Below are 24,773 nucleotides of genomic sequence, written 5' to 3' on the forward strand. Positions count from 1 at the left end.
ATTTTGAAAAATAAAGACAAAATTAAGAAGCAATGTTTGCCCAACATATATGAACCTGACCTGGAAGGAAGAAAGTGAACTGTGATCCTAATCAGTAAAGGAAGAAGCAGTAACTTTCATGGCAAGGAAGAATCCAAAAAGAACAAAAAAGGGCTTAGCTAAGAAGTGAATCTTTCTAATAGGACAACCAGATTAAGGACATTGATTGATTGATTGATTGATTGATTGATTGATTGATTGACTATATGCCGTCAAATCGTTGTCAACACTTAGCAACCACATAAATTGTTTTTCTCCATGACAATCTGTCCCTAACCTGGTCTTTCAGGTCTTCCAACAGTGCACTCATTGCCACTGTAACTGAGCCCATCCACTTTACTGCTGGTTGTCTTCTTCTCCTTCTCCTTCTCCTTCTCCTTCTCCTTCTCCTTCTCCTTCTCCTTCTCCTTCTCCTTCTCCTTCTCCTTCTCCTTCTCCTTCTCCTTCTCCTTCTCCTTCTCCTTCCCAGCATTAGAGTCTTCTCCAGAGTGTTAGATCTTCACATACTTTGAGCCTGGTTATTAGTGCCCAAGTGAGAACTCTGGGTTGATTTGTTCAATGATCCATTGGTTTGCTTTCTTGGCTGTCCATGGTATTCTCAGGAGTCTTCTCCAAAACCAATGTTCAAAAACATCAATACTCTTCCTATCCTGCTTCTTCGAAGTCCAGCTTTCACTCCCATAGAGTGTCACAGGGAACACCATGGCTTGCACGATTCTGATAATTGTAGGGAAATTCCAGGAGGGGTGGCTCAAAGTTTTTTTTCTCTGGGAATCTCTTTGTCCTCCTTGCCAAAGAGTCGATGGCCTTGAAAAGGTTTTCCAGATGCTTTTGACTGAAAAAGAGGTTCAAAGGAAGAGCAGGAGTCACTTAAAACATCTCATTGATCTGATGAACAATAGGAGTGGCCTAGGAAGAGTTCCTGGCTCTGGCAATATTAGCTGCTTGGCTTTATTTTTGCTACATGTGCCATTGTTCTATCAAGACCCAGTCCTCAGCAGTGCAAATAAAGAGGATGGGGACATTTGCCCTACCTTACTTTAGAGAGGTCATTCTTGGGTCATTTCCATATTGTTTTTATACTCTGCTGCTTGTAGAATTGCTGTACACAGAGAGACTATTGTAGGTACCACACTTTTCTACAGATTGGGTCCTTTTCTCAAACCCATATGCCTACCATCCCTCTAACACATAAGGGTATCAGTTTTATCAAAGGCAGCTCTTCCATGAAAGCCATTTTTTGACCTGTTAGCTTAAACATAATACTAAGGTTCCAAACACTGAAACAAATTAGGAGTACAATTTAGAGAAGGAGAGCAAATAAAATAACAGTCTTTTAAATAGGACTGTGCAAGGACCATCCAACTCATTTGGCTTGCACACTTCTGATCTATAGAGACATCATGGCATCTGAATATCTTTTCCAAGGCCTGTATGGCTGCTTTGCCAAGTGCTAGTGATATCATAAATTGACACTGATCTGCTAGCCTCTGTTCTGTCATTTCTGATTCTGGATGTTGTTATTTCCAGAACTGGTGCATTCTTTTCAGATATCCTCTGAAAGGACTTGATTTGTAATAGCAAATCATTATTTGTTTTCAGTCTTCATATATTTGCAATAGGAAAACAACTTTTCTTCTAGTAGTCCTGCAGCTGCTGGCCCTGGTTGCTCAGCCAAGAGTCCTGTCCTATAGCCCACTTGACACCAGATATCCAGGAACTAGAACATCTAGAGTGTCCCTTGTTGTCCAGGGCAACAACCAATCTGGTATAGGTTTCTGTAAATTACATCTCACCATATTGTTTATAGGAGAAGCACTCTTTGTCTGGCTCCTTTGATGAGACCTGTCCAGTATGGTTGAACCTCTGGCATAGCTCTCATCCTCCTCAGAGCCCACAAGCCCCACAACCACGTCAAGCTAGTGCCTTACTGGGGGATGATGATGATGATGATGATGATGATGATGATGATGATGATGATATAAAACATTAATATCTATAAGTAGTTTATATAATCTTATTATTATAAATACATTGTTGTTCAACTGGCTCATCCACATTCCCTGCTTGCTGGAGTATGAAGGTGCCCCATGAACTGTTTCTCCAGGGCATGTCTTCAAAATGTGGCCTCAATCTCATCGGCAGTCTGTTGCTGAGGCAGGTGAAGCCTGATTAAAGGGTTCCAGGTTGAAAGCCCTGTTGTTCTTTCTATGCTGGAAAAGAGCCCCCATGGGGACATTCCAGGTGTCTGGAAGAGGAGACTTCAGAGATTGGGGATTGGGTGAGCTCCATCTGCCCACTGCAGGACTGTCCCCTCCTGTCTGGTTGTGGGGATTTTCACCTCAGCAGCCATTTTCTCTGTAGCTGCAAGAGAGGCCAAACATCTCCCCTTAATGGTTTATTTTAATTGATATCTATAACATTGAGAGTGGAGATCTGACTGCAGGGCAATAGGGACCTGTGTCATAAATGATAGCAACTCGATGGCATGAGAGGGCTAAATGGATCGGAGCTGGTCATAAGCAGAGGCCACCAGGCTGGTGAAGGAGGAACTGGGTGCTGGCCAGGTGGGTTGCTGAAGGTGTGGGTATGAAAGCAGGGCAGGCCAAGATGGGCAACTCAGCATGAAAGGAAAACAAGAATGGTGAAGCCACCAGGCAGCTCAGTAAAATGCTTCAATGCATCAGTTATGACCCTGAGCTGTTCCTTCTCCCCACAAAACACCCCAAATGTAAAATAATGTAGCTGACTGAGGATGAAGAGACAGGGAACACCCACAGTCCCCAATTCTGCCCTGACATTCATTCAAGGGAATCACTGGTGGTTCATTTTCCCACCAGTAGATGATAGGTGGGAAGAAGAAAGATGGCAGGTTTCTGCTAATCACTGCCCTAAAACTATTTGGCATTACCAGGTGTTAGCCAGCAACAATTCTGATCCAAGAGGAGAAAAGGTAAAGAAGGGTTGTGAGGAGAGCACTTTTCAAACCAATGTGAGAGCACATTGTCGGGGTGAGAGAAAGAACCCTCAGATTAACATAAACATGCACAGCCTCGTGGACATGTATTCTTCAGGTTACTACTCTGCAACTCCAAGTGTTCATTCTCCCCGCTAATTCTACCTCTAGGTTCAATCATTCCCACATGATTTGGAGAAGCACAGAGAGATATTAGAAGCATCGGTGTCTTTCACTCAGTGGGGTTTAAGAGGCCAGTTCAGCTGAAACATCTCCTGATTCCCTTGTGGTAGAGGAGCCACAGTTCAGAAGAGATCCTAATGCTTTGACTCTGCTTCTTTCACTAACTAGCACCCTTGGGGATGTTTCACAGCATATATTAATAGAGCTACTTAAAAAAAACAAACGATGATACCTAATTTGAATTTTGAATTCACTGATTGTGCTTCTCTGATATTCAGCCTCAGACGACGGGGGATTATGACTTGAACAGACCTGCCATACTTTGCTTCTTGCATCTTCCAACACTCCAGTTCATAGAGAGAACAGCATTCCCCCAATGATCTCAGGTAAGTGTGAGAGTCTACAGGTTATTTCTCATTCACTAACATAACAGATACGATGTGGAATCTATTTAGGAAGCTCTTTCACTTATTTTAGAAATAAAGAATCACATCCAAACCAGGCTTAGGCATATGGAAGGCTGGGGTCTAATATCACTGAGTTCAAATGGAGGAATATTATATATACATCCAACAGGTTCAGAATCACCCATCACTGACCCATTTTATCATCAATGCTATTCCTCAAGGAGTGGTAATGATGGGTTGAAAGAATTACATCCAAACCAAGTTTAAGCATATATGTATAATCTATTCTGGAAGTTGTTTCACTTCTTATTTTAAAAATGAACAATCACATTCAAACCAAGTTTACATTCCAAACACAATGAAAATCTCTGATGGTTCAAGGTGTATGTATTTTAACAAGTACATCATGGAAGGACAAAGAGTAAATTTGACATAAACCAAATAAATAAATAAATACATAAGTAAGCAAGCCTTTTAATATCTCTAATACCTTTGCAGAGTTTTAAAACTTTTTACCTAAACGTTCCATTCCATGCAGAAACACTAAATACAGCTCCAAGTGACCAAAATATGCCCATTCCAATTTTATGTAAAATTGATGATTCTCAAGATTAGATTGGCTTCTTATATGGATTAGGATAATCTTGAGAAGGAATAGAGGGAAGGGTTTGCCTTTCTTTCTTTCTTTCTTTCTTTCTTTCTTTCTTTCTTTCTTTCTTTCTTTCTTTCTTTCTTTCTTTCTTTCTCTTTTTCTTTTGTTGATAGCTTGTGCTTCTTTGGCTATTTAATTCTATCAATTGTCTCCAATCATGTAACTGTTTCTATGGATGAAGTGTCCTCTGCTCACCAGCTTCTTTCATGATCCTGCTGCCCCTCAAGCTTAACATATTCAGATTTCCAATATCTTCACATCCTTGAACCTTGCCAGTGAATTTCATTGATCATTGTTAATCTCTCCTTCTATTCTTTCCCTCCTTCATTCCATTCCATTCCCTTTGGTTCCTTCAAACCATCTAAGCTTGCAGTGAGGTCTCCAGGAAAAGGAATGGTTACCACAACCAGTATGTCACACAGAGAGGAATGGCAAGGGAGGGGGGAAGAGTGTATTTCTCTTCATTTTCCACAATTCATTATATTTCTTAAGAAACAAAGTTCCTTACATGTACTAAGAGGGATTCTACAACATGGTTGCAAGAAATGCATAGAAATCTGATATTCTTGAGGGAGTGAGTATGTATGTGGGGTACATTATGATAAAATGATAGTCTTTTTTTCATCAGTTCCTCTGTTTCCAATAGTGAGGTGATAAGTGCTTCTGGTTATGTTGCCACATATTATTTTCTAAGGACACAGGAGGCAAGTATTAGCAGGTGTGGAAGAGCACCAGGAATTGCAGATTTTTTTTTTAATCTTTAAAAGTACTCCAAAAAACTCTCAGAGCACATAGAGCATGCTTCGTAATCAAGAAATGTTGAATACAAAGAAAGAAAGGGATATTGACAAACTGAGTAGAGGGGAAATGTACTATTGTGAAGGGGAGCATAGTTGACCCTACAAGAAATCTCTGAAGAACTATCAAAAATCCCTTTTTTAATGTTGAAATTTAACCTCTTCTACCAAACCCAGTAAATTTTGATAAAATCAGTAGATGTTGTGGGACATCATAGTTGTGATATATTTATGATATGTAATTATATTATATCATAAACTATATTGGGATTTTTGACAAAAGAAAAGTGTCCAATTAATAAATAAAACTCTGGCTGGCTCAGATTAAAATATCAGAAAAAACACAAAAGCAAACAATGATAATACCTATATAGCACATCAAACCAAATATATCCAAAAGGATTTCTTAATCAATGAGACTTTAAAACAACCTTAACTACTGGTAAAAATCTTTCAGGTATTTTTCTAAATTCTAAGGTACTCAAGACAGAGCTATGCACCAAAATAAGTACTTGCCCAACTCCAGATAGTACTTGGAAGGGAGACAGCCTGGGAATTCCAAGGGTTTAGGTTTGACAGGCATGTTGAAAAACATAATAGCCAACCACTTTCAGAGCACTGCCAAGAAAACTAGTCAGATGCAATCAAGAGAACTGAAACTTGAGTTCAGGGTGTCTACTTACTCTTATGCCTTTTACTTAGCCTTTTGCCCTTGCCTTCTAACAAGATGGAGACAAATAACAGAACCGTCATGTCAGACTTCATCCTCCTTGGCATCTCAAGCCAACAAGAATGGAACATATTGCTCTTTGCCATTTTCTTGACCATGTACGTGATCACAGTGCTGGGAAATCTTATCATCATTTTGGCCATCCGACTGGACAGTCATCTTCATACTCCAATGTACTACTTCCTTAGCAATCTATCACTGGTAGACATATGTTTCACATCAACTACTGTGCCCAAGATGTTGGCTGGTGAATTCTCTGGAAAGAGGAAGATCTCATATGGTGGATGCTTGTCTCAAATGTATTTCTTTATTGCTTTTGGCGTCACCGACAGCTTTCTCTTGGCATCTATGGCATTGGATCGCTATGTGGCCATCTGTCAACCCCTGCGCTATGCCACCATGATGAGAAAACAAATCTGCCTGTCATTGGTGGTGACTTCCTGGTTGGCTTCTCACCTCCATTCCCTCCTGCATACGCTCCTGATGTCCCGCCTCTCTTTTTGTGCCTCCAGTCATGTTCCCCACTTTTTTTGTGATGTCTTCCCACTGCTCAAAATCTCTTGCTCCAACACAGCTCTGAACACTCTGGTAGTACACTCAGAAGGTGCATTCATTGTCAATGGCGCCCTGATGGTCATTGGCCTTTCTTATGCACACATCCTGATGGCTGTACTGAGAGTTCCTTCTGCCAAGGGAAAGAAGAAGGCTTTCTCTACCTGTGGGTCCCACCTGACAGTGGTTTCCTTATTCTATGGCACTGTCATCTGGGTGTACTTCCAGCCCTCATCCAATTTCTCAGCTAAGACAGACACTCTGGCTGCCATCATGTACACAATGGTCACTCCCATGCTCAACCCCTTCATCTACACACTGAGGAACGACAGGATGAAGGAGGCCCTGAGGAAGCTATTCAGAAGGAAAGTAAACACCCAAGATATGTAGCCCTAATATTTTCAGTTCCCAGTTTGCGGGATGATTGTTTCTGCTCTGCCATTTATGTGGTCCAAAGAATCATCTTGAGACATTCTGCACATTGTAGTTCAGTTATTTATTTATTTAAAACATTTATATGACTGCTCAACTCAACCAAAGTGACACTGGGTAGCCATATAAATGTTTTAGATAAATAAATAACTGAAAACAAGAAAATGGTGATCCAAACAACAATAACACCATCATTCAATCAGAGCTCCAGCACAGCATGACCCAAACGCCTGGGGAATGAGCCACGTGTTGATAGCCTTTCTAGAGGCAGCAGGGACTAAAGGAAGCCTTGGTTCCACAAGTCCCATAGAAAGAGAAGAAGGGAAAATATTTTCAGGACTGCACATCGGCCTCCTTCTTGTGTGATCTTTTGAATCTGCTGTGCTTGGAGAGGGTAATTTTTCAGCCTGCTTTATTATTCACCATCTGTCCTTCAGGGATCAGCAGATTGATAATAATGTGGAGCAGCCTGTCTTAACAAAATGCCCACCAGATGCAATGGGACAGACTTCCCTAACTCTTAGCAAGTGTGGACAGACAGACAGAAAGACACCCCAGTGCCTTCAAAATATTGGAGATTTCAGTTCCAGTCTACTTCAGTCAGTCTAGCTAATGGCAAGAGATCGTGGGAGCAGCAATTTACATCCTGAGCTGAAATTGTGGGAGTTGAAATCCTGAATGTCTTGGGAAGTCCTGGCCTAGATATCCAAGCTTATCAGGATCTCCTACCTGTGGTAGGAGGAAAAGCAGCAGAGGCACTGTTTTTTTTTTTTTTTTGCAAAGAGTTGAAGGTAGAATCTAACCAGAGGGCATAGGCAGCCTATTACAGTGTTCTATAATCAAGCAACAGACTTGACTCTTACCAAAACCTTTCTAGGAAGCCTGCTCAGAAAGAGATTCCACTTTCCAGTGATCCAGCCCTGATTTGCCTCTTCAGACTTTATTTCTGATCACAGCTGTCACAAACTGTTATCTACATGAAAAGAAGTAAAAAAAATGAGGGGGGGGGCTTCCTGTTCCCTTTTCTATTCCCAATTATAGCTGTATGAACAGAAGTTACTGTATTAATAAGGATAGTACAGTATTGTTGTGGAAACACATTGTGGACTTTCCCAACTTGGTATCTTCTGTATGCAATGGACTGCAATTCCTATAAATTATGCAACTCCATCATATCTGGAGGGGACCAGGTTAAACATTAAACACACATTATGTTTAAATTGACCTTAGATTGCACAGTTTTAGCAAAGATACCTAAATATTAAATAGTCAGATATACTAAATATAAAATTACTTGCAGCATAACTTCATGCATATTAAATCCAAACCAAATTCCTCAGGATTTTATTAGGAGTTCTTCCATATACATTCTCTATTATTTTCTATCAAAAACATTTTTTATTTTGTTTTTCCTTCTAGAAAATTAGCTATCCCACCCAGTTTGGTGTCATCAACACTCCCTACATCTTTTGATACAAATCATTAATTTAAATGTTGAAGAATACCATTCAAAGGGCCAGTCTCTGCAACATCTTGCAGGATAGCTTACTTCAGTCTGATGAATGAATAAATAACTTTATTATAGGTGACAGATCCAGCAAGCATATCAAGAGAAGAACAAGAAGCTAAACTACAGTAAAACGAAGTAAGATGAAGAAACCTGGATGAACATTCTGAGAATGGTTTCAAATGAATTGTCGATCCACCTAATCAACATGCGAGCCACCCTGTATTTAACTATTTTGCTGATAAGAGCATTGTACTTTGTCAAATGCCTTGCTGAAATCATGATAGAATATTACACCACATTACCAGAATCTACTAAGAAAGGTACTTAAAAAAAAAAAGGAATAAGATTAAAGAAGGCCCAGGAGAAGACCCTTCTCTGCCATTGCCCCTGCCCTCTGGAATATTCTCCCCCCAGAGGTACAATGGGCCCCTGCGCTCCTGGCTTTCTGGAAAGACCTGGCTCTGTCAGCTTGCATGGGGCAAGAAGAGTTTTAACCAACCCTGGGGGTGGCTGGCGCCCTGATGATGCTCCCTGAGCCTAATACTCTCTAGTTACCATCAATCCTTGGAATATACTTATTATTTATTTAGGACTACTGTTATACTGTATTTTTAATTAATATTTATCTTTTCTGTAAACTACCCAGAGTCGCTTTTTAATGTGATGGGCGGTGACAAATTTGATATATAAATAAATAAATAAATAAATAAAATTATTCTTACAAGACTTGTTCTTTTCAATTACCAGCTGACTTCTATTAATTACTGCATACTTTTTAAGGTGTTTTTAGATCAGTCCCTCACTACATGCTCTTGAATTTTCCCAAGTATTAATATCAGACCAACTGATGTCCCCAGCCTATGAGGAAGGAAGGAAGGAAGGAAGGAAGGAAGGAAGGAAGGAGGGAGGGAAGGAAGGAAGGAGGGAGGGAGGGAGGAAAGGATTGTCTGCCATCCTCAATATTTCCAGTATACAGCCTAACAGATTTAGCATGAACAGTTTGCCTCTGATCTTATGTTTCTTTCCCTCCTCCCTCATACAAAGTTGTACCTGCTATATTAGTTTTCTGAGATGCATTCAATGCATTATAGAGATCATTCAGCATGAGAAAATTAATGTTCTTTATTAATACTCTCTGTTTCCTAACGTTGGAATCATAATGTATGCATCGAGAGAGAAGGAGAAGGAGAAGGAGAAGGAGAAGGAGAAGGAGGAGAAGGAGAAGGAGAAGGAGAAGGAGAAGGAGAAGGAGAAGGAGAAGGAGAAGGAGAAGGAGAAGGAGAAGCAGAAGCAGAAGAAGAAGAAGAAGAAGAAGAAGAAGAAGGAGAAGGAGAAGGAGAAGGAGAAGGAGAAGGAGAAGGAGAAGGAGAAGGAGATTTTTTTTTTTAAGTAAGCAACCTTTGATTTTGTTTAATGGAATAATAATCAGAAGTATATTTGGTCTGGAGAGATATTGGCATTTTAATCCACTTTCTTTATTTCTATCTAAGATGATATGTGTACAGATGGAGATAAAAGGAAAACTATTAAGCTATTAAAGATGTGGCTTCTTTAATGAACCCACTTATTCATTAAAACTGCAGCTTTTTCCAGGTTTGTGCAGAAGACTGAAAAAAGATGAGGCTGCTTTAAAGAGAAGCTATGCTTCTATGCATTCCAAAACCATTTCCATAACCCCAATTAATACAGCTAATATAAGGTGATTAAATTTGCTGAATTTACCCTTCACTGTACTGTAGAGTTCTTCAAAGCTCTTTATTAATATTTCAGACAAAGCACTTGCCCATTTTTTTCAATCAAATTTTACTGAAGAAATTTATTTTTGTGGTCATTGTGGGTAGTGGAATGAAATTATTTATACCTTATGCAGCAGCTGTAAAGAAGGGAAATTCCATGCTAGGGCTCATTAAAAATAGGATAGGCAATAAATCCACTGATATTATCATATCCCTCTCCAAATTTATGGTGCAGCCACATCTAGAATACTGTGGGCAGTTCTGGACACCACTTCTCAAGAGGAATAAGCTGGAGAAGGTATGGGAAACGGCAGCTAAGAGGATCAAGACCTTCCACTTGAAGACAGGCACTCACAAGAGATATGGCTGAGATTGATAAAATGATGGATGGTAAAGTAAAGCTGAACAGGGAAAGGTTTTCCTCCACCTCTCCTAATATAGAACTAGAGGCCACCCAATATACTTGACTAATAGAAGATTTAAAACTGACAAGAGGATGCCTTTCCTCAAGCAGCAGAAGATGTAGTGTAGGCCACCACTTCAAAAGGAACTAGACAAAATCCTAGAGGATAAGTCTATCAGTGGTTACTAACAAGGCTGTTCTCCTTTTCCTATTCTCACATTCTTGCATTGTACTCTGTTCTAGGCAGGAGAGAACAAATGCATGCGGGATTTTGTGAAATAGATTAAAAAACAATTTCCCTACTGCAGGCAAGAAGCAAAGCAGATGGAAGGACTCACAGAAAGTATGAGGAGACAATAAATGCTACTTTGCCCCTGCTTCATTTGGGAACTAAAGTACACAAATGTTCTCCTGATTAAACTCTGATACCCCAGAGTTTATTGTTCCAAGCTAGTTCAAACTCCAACTATAGCCAGATAGTTGTGGAGAAACTGTTTTAAGAAAATTATTAGCATATTTATTTTCCTAAGCCTTAAGAGGCCATGTTGGCTAAAATATCTTCTGTTCCATTATGATTTAGGAGCTGGTCTCTCAGGGGTGATACTAGTTGGAGGCTTTGCATCTTCAGCTAACAAACATCTTGGGTATGGCTCCCAATAGATATTAAAAGGGCTATATTAAAAACATATGCATGATAGGGCCTAATTTGATTTTCTCAAGTCACTGACTATACTCCTCTGGTCATTCAGTCTCAAATTTCAGGTGAATGAGGTTTAAACAGACCTTCCATACTTTGCCTTCTTGCAACCTCTGGCGATCAGTTTATGGAGAGGACAGCACCCCCCAATAATCTCAGGTAACTGTAAGAACCAGTAGAAACTGGTCATTTCTCACTGACTAACATTATAGATATGATGTACAGACTATTCAGAAAGCTGTTTCTGTTCTTATTTTAGAAATAAAGAACCACACCTAAACCAACTTTCGGCATGTAGAAGGCCAGGATTCAATGCATATTATAGTTACCAGTTTAAACAGATGAATGTCGTATGTGCATTTTTTATTGTTTAGAGCTGGTTTTAGTGGATGGAAATTGGGAAAGTTGCTTTCAGCCTGATTTTTGAGAGCAGAGAGAGGTTTAATGGCTAAATGGGCCTTGAAGATCTACTTCCTTCCCCAGCTGCTGGGTTAGTGTAGAGTCCGGAGGTGGCCTTGAAAAAGAAACTCAGTGACTGTCATGTATGCATCAGGGTAGCCCAGAGAGATGAAGAGGGGTGAGGAAGAAAATCAAGATTGCTCTGCCTTGATTGTCTTCAGTATAAGAGGGGAGAGAGAGAATCTCTGTCAGGCTTTCAAGATTCTGTTATTGTATTTTATAATAATAAAATACAGCTGCAGTAGTTCTCAGGTGTCTGTTTCCTGACCTGGCGTACCTCAAAGGGCTGAGAGGAAATACGTGCCTTGGTGGGAATTCTATTTAATGCACTAGGTGTATCAATCCCTGAGTTATTGTCTCTTTTTGTTTTGATGATAGTGGGTGTGTTTTTAACTCATATGCCGCCCAGAGTCCTTATGAGTTGGGCAAATTGTGTATTTGATTTTTTAAAAAATAAATAGGAAAGCAGGACTTGTGAAATAATATTTCAGCGCTCAGCCCCACTCCTAGCTTTTTTATTTTCTCCTTCCTTCATGAGGCTCAGCACCACATACATGCTCTTCCTGCCAGACTATTTTCTGCTGATTTTCTAAAATAGATCATCATTTCTACAGGATTCCTTGTGGTGAGTTAGGCTGAGAGATGAGTATATTCACAGCCTCTCACTGAGTCTCATGGCTTAGTGGGGTTTTAATTATTTGGCTTCTTGACCCAGAGCTATGGGATTTATCAGCTTATTTATTTATTTTATCTATCTATATTTATTTATATTTCAAATTTGTCACCGCCCATCTCACTGTGGAGTGACGTATGCCTATTATGTCTACAAAGATGGGGGATAGGGCAAGATCTGTATACCCGATAGCTTATATGCAAGTTTATCTTAGTCTGTAAGGTTCCACAAGGCTCTTCAAAGACTAACAAGGCTATTCCTCTGGATATTGGGTCATCTGTGTGGCAGATGTCACAGGCAGGAAGTTGAAGTGTTCCAGGGGAAGTCATCTTTTTTTTTTCCTGAACTCTTCCAGCTCACTGAGCTCAGAAAAAAAATTCTGACTATCCAGATATAAAGATTTAAAGAGAAGGTCCTCATGTTGGATGGGAGGACTAAAGGTTAATTAGCATGACCTCTTGTTGATCTCTAACACCTCCTTAGGCTACTACCTGTTTTAGCCTAAAGGGTTCTCAAATGAAGTGCAGCTCTCAGGTGCCAAATGTGGCTATGCCTATAGTAAATGGTTTACTATTTCACTAAATTAGCATTACAAGTTTGGCATCTTGTTTATGGCAGAATCAGTCTGAGATGGAAGGATTTTCTGGTTAGAACTTTTGTTCCTTCCTTCAAGATTCAGGAGATGTTAACGCCTCTTGATATTTTTTTAGTCACCTAATTCCACAGAAGGCATCGGGATCATGAAGCCTGTCCCTGGTGGAAGACATCTATCATTGTTAGTTTATGAATTTGGTGAATTTCTTTAAAGAAAGAAAACAATATTAATAATACTAATTGATTGATTGATTGATTGTGTGTGTGTGTGTGATCAAGTTGGTGTCAGTATATATACTGTATGTGTGTGTGTGTGTGATAGTGTACATTAGTGTGTGTATACACACCAATATTCCAGCTTCTTCACAATAAAGTATCTAAAAGCAGAACGTATTTTTGTTAATTATTGGGATTTAACTTTAACTACAAAATTTTCCAGTTTTTATTTTTTTAAAAAATATCAGTACATGTAAAACTGTAAAGGAATGTAGAGATGACCTTGGGGATGGAATGAATGAACAGTTGAGGGAGGAGAAATAGCAACACAGTCCTGAGAAAGTAGAAAGCATTAGAAAGAAATTCAGAACAACCCCCTCTTGATTCTGGTTGGTGTAAAATGGGGCAGAGAGAAAATCTGAGAGTCTTTCAAGATTCTGTTATTATACCCTATAACAATAAAGTAGCATTCCTGGAATCCTTGCAGTTGTTTCCTGACTTGGCTTATCTGAAAGGATGACATCAATCTTGAAAACTTAACTGAGTTTCTGACTGCCTTATATCAGACAGAATCAAGGTGGGATATACATCTAATAAATGTCCATTGGAGTTGGGCACTAATACATTCAAATAAATAAATAAATAAATAAATAAATAAGAAATTAAAGGAATGGGATTATAAGGACTCATGGGAACAGACCATGCAGAAAGATTCACTAGAATATAATGGTTGGGTTCCTGTGTATGCAACCAGTACATTGATGCACTTTAGTTCTAGCAGCTACAAAGCATGGTACAAATCTTATCTTTATTACAAATACAGGAGGTGGCCTTAGGGAAGTTGCTATGGCATATTCATGGACTTGTGAGTATTGCATAATGGGCACATGGAGGCTGTCATTAGGAAGATGCACCAATTATAGTGTACATTAGTGTGTGTATACACACTAATATTCTAGCTTCTTCACAATAAAGTATCTAAAAGCAGAACGTATTTTTGTTAATTATTGGGATTTAACTTTGACTACAAAATTGCAGGAGGACCCAGCAATGGTAACCCCATGCATAGATTACTGTACATGGGGCTACTTGGATGCTGCAGCACCCCCTTGTGGCAAACCAGAAAGGGGGGGGCTTCTCCTCTATTCTCCACAATTTCTCAAATCAACCATTGTCAGATGACTTTATTCCCAATTTAAATTCCCATAATTCACAACTAGTCTCTCCAAAGGCTGGAATTCATAGGTAGTAGCATCCACAATAGAATTTCCAAATGCTGCCATTTCACTGTATCCCAGGGTCTGACCCAAGTATAGGAATTGTGAGAATTGTGTGATGATATCATCCTACCTATTTTGTCCTTGCAAACTCTGCATTCCATGTCCATGTCTGTTGAATTACAGTCAAAACATCTGGAAAACACTGCACTGGAGGTGCCTGATTATATTTATTTACTTACAGGTAGTCTTTGGTTAGTGACCACAATTGGGACCAGCAACTCTGTTGCTAAGTGACACAGTCATTAAGCGAAACATCACATGATCGTAACGGACTTATGTTGTCACTTCTGCTGAGGTCGTTAAGTGAATCACCCACAATCATTAAGGGTGACAGCTCATGACCACAACTTGTAACTTATGGTTGGCTTCTCCATTGACTCTACTTGTTGGAAGCCAGTTGTGAAGTGCCTGAATGTCAATCACGTGACCACAAGGACTCTGCGACAGTCGTAAATGTAAGGACCGTTCATAAGATTACTTTTTCAGCACTGTTGTAACTTTGAACAGTCACTAAACAGGGCTGTCATTAAGCGAGGTCTATCTGTACTTACTTTATATACTCACTTCATATGGACACACTTCATATGGACACACAACAGTGTATAATAAAAAAAAAAAATCTGTGACAGAGAAACAGTATAGTATAGAAATAGTATCTTTAAACTGTCAGAACATTTCCAAAATTTTTATAACCAGAAATAATATTAATAATAGGTTACTAATGACAGATCTTAAATAAATATGTGATGAAGCCACTGGATTTCTGGTGGGCCATATGAAGTACTTGAACATTCTAAAGTGCTACACAGGCATATTAATTGTTTCTATTTGGTACTATTCTTTTACAGAGCAACATCATAATAATGGGATTTAAGAACAAAACAGCCATTATGGACTTTGTCCTCAGAGGTTTCTCGATACAGCCCCAATATGAAGGTCCACTTTTTTCTCTTTTCCTTTTCATGTACTTGCTGACCTTCCTGGGAAACTCACTCATCATTCTGCTGATCCTCTTTGATGCTCACCTCTGTGGTCTTCCTATGTATTTCTTCCTTATCCAGCTGTCACTGGTGGATATTTGCTTCAGTTCTGCTACCACCCCAAAAATGCTGGAGATACTGCTGTCCAAGAACAAGACCATTTCCTACACAGAGTGTCTGTTGCAGCTTTATCTTTTAATCACCCTTGCTAATGTTGATGGTTTCCTCCTGGGCTCTATGGCATATGATCGTTATGTGGCCATCTGCTTCCCATTAAATTATGTTGCTATAATGACTCGAAAGCGCTGTCTTGAACTAGTGGCTGGCTCCTGGCTGCTCCCCTGTCTCCATTCCTTACTGCACACCCTCCTGATGTCCCAGCACTCTTTCTGTGGCTCCTTGGAGATCTCCCACTTTTTTTGTGACATCCGGGAGCTCCTCAGCCTTTCATGTTCTGATGTATCCATTCACCAAATGATCATTTTCATTGAAGGAGCATCTGTGACCCTCTCCCCTTTAGTGTGTATCCTTCTATCTTATGTTCAGATTCTTTCCAACATACTGAAGATTCCAAATGCCCAAGGGAAGTACAAGGCTTTCTCCACTTGTGGGTCCCACATCCTCTCAGTGGCTTTTTATTTTGGGTCAATTATGGGAGTCTATTTTCAACCTTCTTCTCCTGAGAGATCAACCAGTGTAGGGACCTTCATAGCATCTGTGATTTTTATGGTGATCACCCCAATGTTAAACCCAGTAATATATAGCCTGAAAAACAATGAGGTGAGAAATGCCATGAAGAGGGTCTGTAGAAAGATGAAAAAGAAACATTGGGTCTGAGATAGCATTCTTTGGAAAATTTAAAAAATAAACTTTTGAGGGCTTTAGGACAGATTACATTTATCAGATGAGAGGATTTTTCCTGATTGGACATTGAAGTATTAGATGCAGAGTGAAGAGGATGAATGGGATTGTAGGTGATGGTTTCAGATTGTCTATCTTTGTGAAACCCTTTCTAGGACACATCAACATGTTTGATGCACTTGGCAGATATTTCAAGGGGTTATCCTGGAGTTTATCCAAACTCACTGAACTCTCTGCTGTTTCTTTTGAATTGTGAGGGAACCTTTGAGAACACTTAGCTCTCTCCTGAGTCTAAACACTGCAAGAGGAGATCAATAGAGACTAACAAGCTCACTTTCACTCTATCTTATATATCATTATTGACATTTTCACTGGGCAGTTCTCAATAAGATTCTCCATAATTCCCTACGATACTTTGAAAATCACAACAATAGGGGAAGCACAATGGAAGTTGAGCATCAATAGACAATATGAGGGATTGCCGATCAAGTGAATGGTCTGTTAAATCAGTCTGTTTTTCGGATACAGATTCAAAGCAGTACAGTAAAAACATTCAGCTTGATATAAACAGGAAGTTGTTCTGCAAAGAAATACTTCTTTGATTCTGATGCATCACACACTCTTTTTCCTTCAGCTTCATTCTGACATCAGCTTAAAACTCTAATGCTGTAATGTCTCCATAGATTCTAGTCCATCTTGTCAATTTTACTGGAATATTGTTCTGATGACTAGTTGGAAATGAAGACTGAGAGGCAAACAGCTGGACATGATCTCTCTTCCTTCAGTCATCAGTTAAGAAGGACGTTGCTTTCTCTCTTGTAGGTGAGCAATAAAAAAAAGTCAAAAGAATTATAAAAGCTTCTGGGTGAGAAACAGAAATGGTCTCATCCCAAGGACATCTATCTCATTAAAATCTGTGAAACAGGTTTACCAACTACATGGAGGACACTGATATAGGAAGCATTACAAATACTTCAAATTATTATTACAGGTTTAAATAAAATCAGAAGCTTAAAAAAAAAGAGTTATAAGGGATATATTTCTTTCAAACCAGAAAGAGAAAAAGCAATTCCAACATGGGGACACAAATGGCTAGTAGCCCAAGAGATTTGCCAGGAATTACCTACCAGACCTCATGTTCAGAACTGAAATAGCTTACAATTGTGAAGGTGGGGAAAGGGGAGAGTATGTCTCATGTAGGTTACATAGGCAGTGCTATCTGAGCTGGAAACTCAGGATACTAGGTATAGTTGATATTTTCACACATTCCATTAAATAAGGCTTTAACTGTGGTTCGATAAACTAGCCACAATTGGCTGGGTTCACACATGTTGTTCAATTGTAAACTGTGCTTTACAGAGCACAATAGCTGGATCCAAACAATAGGTTAAGCCAAAACCAAACATATCACATTAAGGCTTAATCCAGTGTCTGAACCCAGCACATATTTATATTTCTCATTGTCCTTTCAATTCAGCAGAGTAATTCCTGAATTGATGACCATCATTTTAAGGTTATACACTTAAGGAGAAGCCTATCAGAAGCACTTGTGACCATCTGAGCACGTCTGAGCTAAAAATGTGGGTCGGATTTCTCCAGTCTCAACAGATTCGAGCTATAGAAAAATGCAATATTCTTGATATGTGGCCTCAACTGAAATAATATATCCAAGTTGGTATTTCTTATCTAAAAAGCTAAATTGACAGCCTAAAATTCAATATAGGATTCATCAGGGCTGTCTGTGTTGGGAAAGGTAAGCATCAAAAAAGCCAAGATTTCAGTCCCATGGGTTCAACCACCACCTTAATGTAACTCCCCATGGATGATTCTGGAGGTAACCACCCTTTTCTGTAGAAGAGAGGAAATTATTTGTGCACACTAACCCTTTCAGCATTTGTTCCTGAATACTGTACTCACTGCAACCTACTCCAACGTGACTGTGGGTGGGATTACAAGTTTAATACTCAGTTTAAATACATGAGCACCAATCACAAAATTCAGTTCACAAAGTCTGATCTGGCCATTTGGAACAGTCACGTTACCTCAAACAGAGTTGGCACAGCCCCAACCTGCCCTCATTTGATTTAGGACGTTCAGACAAACTTAGGTGTAGAAATCTGAACCACCCATTAGCTGTCACTACAATCAACAAATAGCTATGTGTTTTTCTTTGTGATGACTGGATGAAACTTGCAAGAATGATAACAAGTTATAATATTAGACCTTTATCATTTCAAAAAATAAGTACAGGTTTCGGTGGTGCCCCCCCCCTCGCCTTATAGTAGACCATTACATTTCTTTCTTTCTCTCTTTCTCTCTTTCTCTCTTCCTTCCTTCCTTCCTTCCTTCCTTCCTTCCTTCCTTCCTTCCTTCCTTCCTTCCTTCCTTCCTTCCTTCCTTCCTTCCCTGAACTGCATGACATTTGCAGGCAAAGCTGACCACTGAAACTGATTTTGCAATTCCCGAACACATGATATGACAGCACAGTTCTCATATAGAGAGATACAGATTGTGCCTTCAAGTCAGTGTTGACTCCTGGTGACTGCCTGGACCAGTCCCTGCAGTTTTCTTGGCCAGATTGCAGAAGAGGTTTGCCCTTGCCTTCTTCCTAGGGCTGAGAGAGAGGGACTGGCCCAAGGTCACCCAGCTGGCTTTGTGCCTAAGGCAGGACTAGAACTCATGGTCTCCCAGTTTCTAGTCTGGTGCCTTAACCACTAAGGCGGTGTGTGTGTGTGTGTGTGTGTATGACTAATCATTATTTCATATTTAATTCCAACTTCTCAGATAACTCTGGTGGTGATAATTCTGCAAGGAGGGGCCAGGGAATCCTAAAGAGAGAACTGCAATAATTTTTACCATATCAGTTAAAGGTGCTAGTGTCTTCCTTGTAGAATGAACTTAAGTCAGTTAAAAGGCATAACATTCATGGAATTTATGGTATAGGAGATACACTCTTATATGGAAATTGCAGGAAAATTAAATCTGCATTAAATGTCCTCATTTCTAGGTAATAATGAAGCAGCTACATCAAGATCTCAAGTAAATTTAAAATGAATTAGAGCAGTTCCTTATGCTATCCATCAAAATGAAATTTTGGCAATTCAAATCTTGTAATTTTTAAAAGACACTTGCCTCCGTTATCAGCATTTTAATAGATTTTTACATGTACATAAAAAGTAACTGTCCTATTTTTGTCAAGGTTATTAAGAAGTACAGTAGTATGCACACGCACACACACACACAGCTAGAGTAGCTAACTCAGGAAAAGAAAAGTAATTAAAAAAAAGCTTCTGCCAGGTTTCAAGTTGGTAACCTTCTATATGCGAGGCAAAGATAGTAGCCACTCTGCTTTTTCATTGCTACTAGTAAAAGGAGGTATACAAGCTATTAGAGTCACAGTAAGCACTGACTCAGTTGAAGAGGTTTCCTTCCTCTGCAAAGTACCCAAGAATTGCTGAAGTTAGCCTGCGACAAACAGAAGTACCCTATCCCAAACAGGGATACTCAAGATGAAAGAACATGGAAAGGGATATTTTAGAAGTACAGCAGAAAAATCTGCCCTGAGATTGTTTTGATACTGAGCGTAGGATTAATAGAGGGTCACATCACCCATTTCTACCTTCCACAAATGATTGTCTCCCTATTCCCACAACAGGGCACGCAGGCAGTGCGGATAAGTCTCCAAATAATTATATACATCAGATTGCCAACCTTACAGTAGAGGCTTCAGTAGCAATACAGAATGGAGAATGTTTCTGATGTCCATCTTTGTTTTTTTTAATTTAAGAAGAAATGGCAAACTCATCAAAATTCAGTATGTTTATTTAAAGGTATGAATTTTTTTTCTTTTGTGAGTCTAAAATTTAAAGATATTTCTTTTCTCCTAGCCATCAGTATCTCCTTAATTAGAAAGAAGGAGAGAAACAGAAAGAGATAACAAGTCTCTGCGGAAGTAGAGACAGTTAACCATTTAAAGAAAGAAATTACAGTTGTCCCCATGAGGGTCTTCTTCAAGAAGTACTGAGAATTACATCACCTTCTCAGCCTGAGGGGAGGGGATGATGGGGAACTTTATAAAGCAGTATAAGAAACCATGAAGCAAAGCCATCGGGCTAAAGCTATCATGCAAGAATGGATAAATGATATTCATATTCTCTGTTTACTCAGGTATGATGTGCTCAGAAAGAATGGTACAATTAGCTAATAGATATAATGGCTTTAGGTGGTCTTTCTCTTGTATTTCTCTTTCTCTTGTATTTCAGTTTACTCAAATCAAAGTCATTCTTGCTGCATTGTGGGTGGGAAGAGAGAGGGAAGAGTCCTTTATCTATTCTGCTTAATGGGCCCCTAGACTTCTATCCTAAGTCCTGTACTAATGCCACCACAGAAAGGAACTGAATTCAGACAGCTCACCAGAAATGAGAAAAATAATAAAGAAAAGTTCCCAAACTATGGGATGAGTTGAAGGAGGTGGATTGTTTTGGTCCAAAATTTTAGAAGAAATGAAGTAACCTATAAGATGTGGCTTGTGGAGGAAGCAGAACATATCTCAAAGTGTATATAACTTCTCCCACATTTACCTGCATGCATATTTAAAATCAAGAGATATCCTTTTTGGAGAAATGTTCACTGCAGCAACCTCATGAATCCTTGGATGAATAATATTAAGATCCATTTCAAGGCTTGTTATTAGACAGAGACAACCAGTGTCAGCTGAATTGACCATCTACTTCAGGAGCTGGATAAGGAGAGTGGAACAATACTTAATCTTTAGTCTTAGGGTTTCATCTTGTCCTCCTTATCCTAACACTTAGTATTTAACATTTACATGAAAGAGTTCTCGTGTACAGTTGTTTATAAATAATAATAATAATAATAATAATATGATGATGATGATGATGATGATGATGATGATGATGATGCCCAACATTCTTCCTCAAAATCCATGGAAATTGCTCAGGAGCAGAATCAGAGGCTGTTCATTAGATGGGGAATCCTTCAGAAATGCAGACTTAGGAATGCAGTCTTTATTTGATTTGGGGGCTAGGTTTTGGCATTTGGTGTATACCCATATTCAGCCATAAATCTGAATATACATTTTTCTATGATAACCATAATGGTTTTCAAAGAATGAAGTCTAGCATTTCCCTTGCTTTAGTTTCAGGAACAGTTGGGGATTGGGTACTGTGCTGTTATCCATCTATCTATAAGCATCAATAGATGCAATGCTTTACACATACAAGCCAGCACAATTGAAAAAAAAAAATTGGAACCTGTAGCAGGAGGTTGATGGAGCAAACATCATTGTTTGATAGATTCCTTTTTTCACAACTTCCTTATTTTAATAGATGAGAGGAAGGATTTGATGTGATTTTTCATTCCAACAGGCAAAATGGCTCTTCATCACAATACCACAGTGGTGACCGCGTTTATCCTCCTGGGCTTCACTTCCCAACGAAGCCTTCAGCTCCTTCTCTTCAGCTTCTTCTTGCCTATCTACCTCCTTAGTGTGGCAGGGAACCTGGGTTTAGTCATTCTTATCCGAGTTGAACGTGCCTTGCACACTCCCATGTACTACTTCTTAAGCCACCTGGCCCTGATGGACCTGTGCTCCTGCTGCACTGTAGCCCCCAAAATGCTCTTGGGGCTCTTGAAAGGCTACGACACCATTCCCATCCCAGCCTGTGCCCTTCAGATGTTCTTCTTTGCAGCTGCCTCAGATGCCGAGTGTTGTCTCTTGGCAGTCATGGCCTATGATAGGTATGTGGCCATCTGCCGCCCTTTGCATTATGGAACTGCCATGCCACCACACCTCTGTCACCTCCTAGTGGTTGCTTCCTATGTGGCAGGGATGGCCTCTGGAGTGATCCACTCCAGCATGGCATTTCGCCTGCCCTTCTGCTGTGCAAATACTTTGGACCATTTCTTTTGTGACATCCCCCCAGTTCTGGCTCTGGCTTGTGCAGATACACAAATTAACCAGCTCTTGCTCTTAGTAGTGTGTGGAACTATCCAGAGCATCACACTGATGGCAATTATAACTTCCTATGGACTAATCCTCTGCACTGTAGGACGAACACGAACATGGCGAGCCATGTCCACCTGCGGATCCCACCTTACAGCTGTAGGGGTCCTTTATGGTACCCTTATTTTCATGTACCTACGACCTGATGGCACATACACTCCACAAACAGACAAGATGACTTCTCTCTTCTACACGGTAGCCATACCTACCCTCAACCCTGCCATATACAGTCTCCGTAATACCAAAGTCAACCAGGCAGTCAAAAAGAGACTCAGCACTAGAAGGCATCAAACCTAAAGGAGTGGAAGTATAATAGGAGGAGCCCTTCCCAACAGACTAGAATACCCTTCCCCAGCCTGGTGTCCTCCAGCTGTGTTGAACTCCATGGCTGGAAGGTTATAGGGAATGAAATTCAACACATCTGGAGGCTGGGGAAGGCTACTATGCAACTTATTTAAGAGGTCATTCTGTTGAAACAACAAGACCTGCTTCTGATGAGACATGGGTATTATTCCACTCCCGGGGAAGACTTCTGCACAGCAATTTATAGTGGAGCATATACATATGTATACATCCATAAGTGGAGCAAGATAAAACCTGATTGTAATCAGGCATCAATAAAATCAGAAATCTTAGTGGAAAAAAAGCAAAGTTGTGAAGCAAAACAATAACGTTAGATCCTTTTAAAATCAAATCAGCTGAGAGTCTTCCTAGCTTATTACTACAAACTAGCTTTTGGGGCAGGATGACTTTAAAGCACCAAGATATAAGAACTTGGTTATGTTAGCATTTTGATGTGACAACTCAAGCTAAAGGAAAAACCAAAAGACATATTGGCCAGCCTTCTGAACAAATGGTGATGACTTTTTTTTTTTTGAAGGGGGGAGTGGAATTAATATTTGCATTTTAAAATAATATTTGACATTGGGAAAAAAAAACAAGACTCCATATATCAATCAATTCAAGATTATCCATTATTTTGAAGAATATTTTGGTAGTTTGCCTTGCATCATTTTAATCCCTTTTGCTGATGTTCTCTCTTGCTGTGGGCAGACTCCTCCATTCCAATCTAATTTTCATATGGCAGCTCCATTAACTTTCCCATAAATCCATTGAAAAATGCAGATTTATTTTAGTTTGGAGCATACATCCCCACTAAAAAGATCTTATTTTCATTAAAATTAATCTCCACTCACACATATCTGCCTTGATCATCAGATAATATCATTTTTGGTTGCATTTGTGGATTTATGTACAAAACAACTCCTTTTTTTTTTTGGCTTAAAGCAGCTGAAATAAATTCCTCTCCCAAGTTTTTATAAATCAAATATTTTTTATCTTTCTTTCTTATATGTGTTTCTTGTAAACAAATTACATCCAACTTTAATTTCTTCAAATAATGAAGTATCTTCTTTTTGGGGGGGCATTTGCCTCATTTATATTCCACATTAGGCATTTAAATTCCATATTTATCTTATACATTTTGAAAAGTCTATACCTGTGGCACCTAATGTAGTGTTATCTTCCTTAGCTTCTTGTAATGTTAACTGCATAGCTCCTTCCCCTTAGCGTCTCTTGTATCTCCTCCAGTTCAACCTTATGTCTTTCCAAAAATTCTCTCACCTTTTGAACTGAATTAAGTCAAAATCTCTGCTGCTCAAAAGTCAAAATCACTCCTTCCATTCTAACCCACCTAAATGGTGTTTTCTTCTGTTTTAATTTGTCAGTCAGCAAGGTGGCAGGGGAAAAAACCACGAGTTAAATCTAAGGCGTTAAAAGATGCAAAGGAAAGGGGAGGATTGGGTTTACCTGATTTGAAATTGTATTTTGCAGCTTGCTGTTTGGTTTGGATGAAAGAGTGGGTGTTGCTGAGAAATAGAAGGCTTTTGGAGTTAGAAGGACACAACCTGAGATTTGGGTAGCATGGATATTTGTGGTACAATAAAGTCAAGGTTAATGTGGATTTTAAAAATCATTATGTTAGATGTGCCATCTTGAGAAGATGGAATAGATACAAACCCAGGTTGTGCCCATAAACACCTTTGTGGCTCTCAGCACAAGAAATGTTTTATAGATGAGAAATAATAGGTAAACCCAAATGGCTAACTTATCGTGAGATACTAGCATTTTGTCAAGGGGAATGTAAAATAAAATCAAGAGACGAACTGGTGGCAGAGGGATATAATTGCCAATGGTTTTCTTATTTACAGTTATTAGAAAGATTTAAAGTGGATAAAAGACCAATGTCTTTTTTTTACCTGAGACAATTAAGAGATAATATTAGAAATGTTCTTAATTTAATGTTCTTAATGTTCTCTCCTCTCTTAAAGAGAGGGGTACTTGGAGCAACACTATGAAAAACAAGCTGCCTTAATATTTCTTGACGCAGAGAAAGCTTTTGATAATTTAAACTGGACTTTTCTGTTTAAAATTTTGGAAGATATGGATTTTGGACAGAACTTTATTGCATGGGTGAAATCAATATGTACTTCACACAAAGAACAAATAATTGTAAATGGGGAATTGACCAAGCCCTGTGAAATATGAAAAGGAACAAGGCAAGGATGTCCACTTTCTCCGTTGTTATTCAT

General features: G+C 39.3%; 3 protein-coding genes across 3 annotated transcripts; all 3 read left to right on the top strand.

Annotated features, from left to right (window-relative positions):
* The first annotated feature begins 5,761 nt into the window (after positions 1-5,761).
* Positions 5,762-6,706, top strand: LOC103067488 (olfactory receptor 1f45-like). The gene has a single exon (XM_088138478.1). The coding sequence runs from the start codon at positions 5,762-5,764 to the stop codon at positions 6,704-6,706; it is 945 nt and encodes a 314-aa protein (XP_087994604.1).
* An 8,473-nt stretch (positions 6,707-15,179) lies between these two features.
* LOC103067717 (olfactory receptor 1J1-like) lies at positions 15,180-16,133 on the top strand. Its single transcript, XM_007438305.1, has one exon. It carries the CDS (start codon positions 15,180-15,182, stop codon positions 16,131-16,133), a length of 954 nt encoding a protein of 317 aa, XP_007438367.1.
* A 5,416-nt stretch (positions 16,134-21,549) lies between these two features.
* On the top strand, positions 21,550-22,479 carry LOC103067944 (olfactory receptor 5C1-like). Its single transcript, XM_007438306.1, has one exon. It carries the CDS (start codon positions 21,550-21,552, stop codon positions 22,477-22,479), a length of 930 nt encoding a protein of 309 aa, XP_007438368.1.
* The last annotated feature ends 2,294 nt before the right edge of the window (positions 22,480-24,773 follow it).

This window comes from Python bivittatus, unplaced genomic scaffold, assembly GCF_059951505.1.
Source record: "Python bivittatus isolate LINGU-HERP-01145 unplaced genomic scaffold, Pbiv_v1 ctg000220_np1212, whole genome shotgun sequence".
Lineage (NCBI taxonomy): Eukaryota > Metazoa > Chordata > Lepidosauria > Squamata > Pythonidae > Python > Python bivittatus.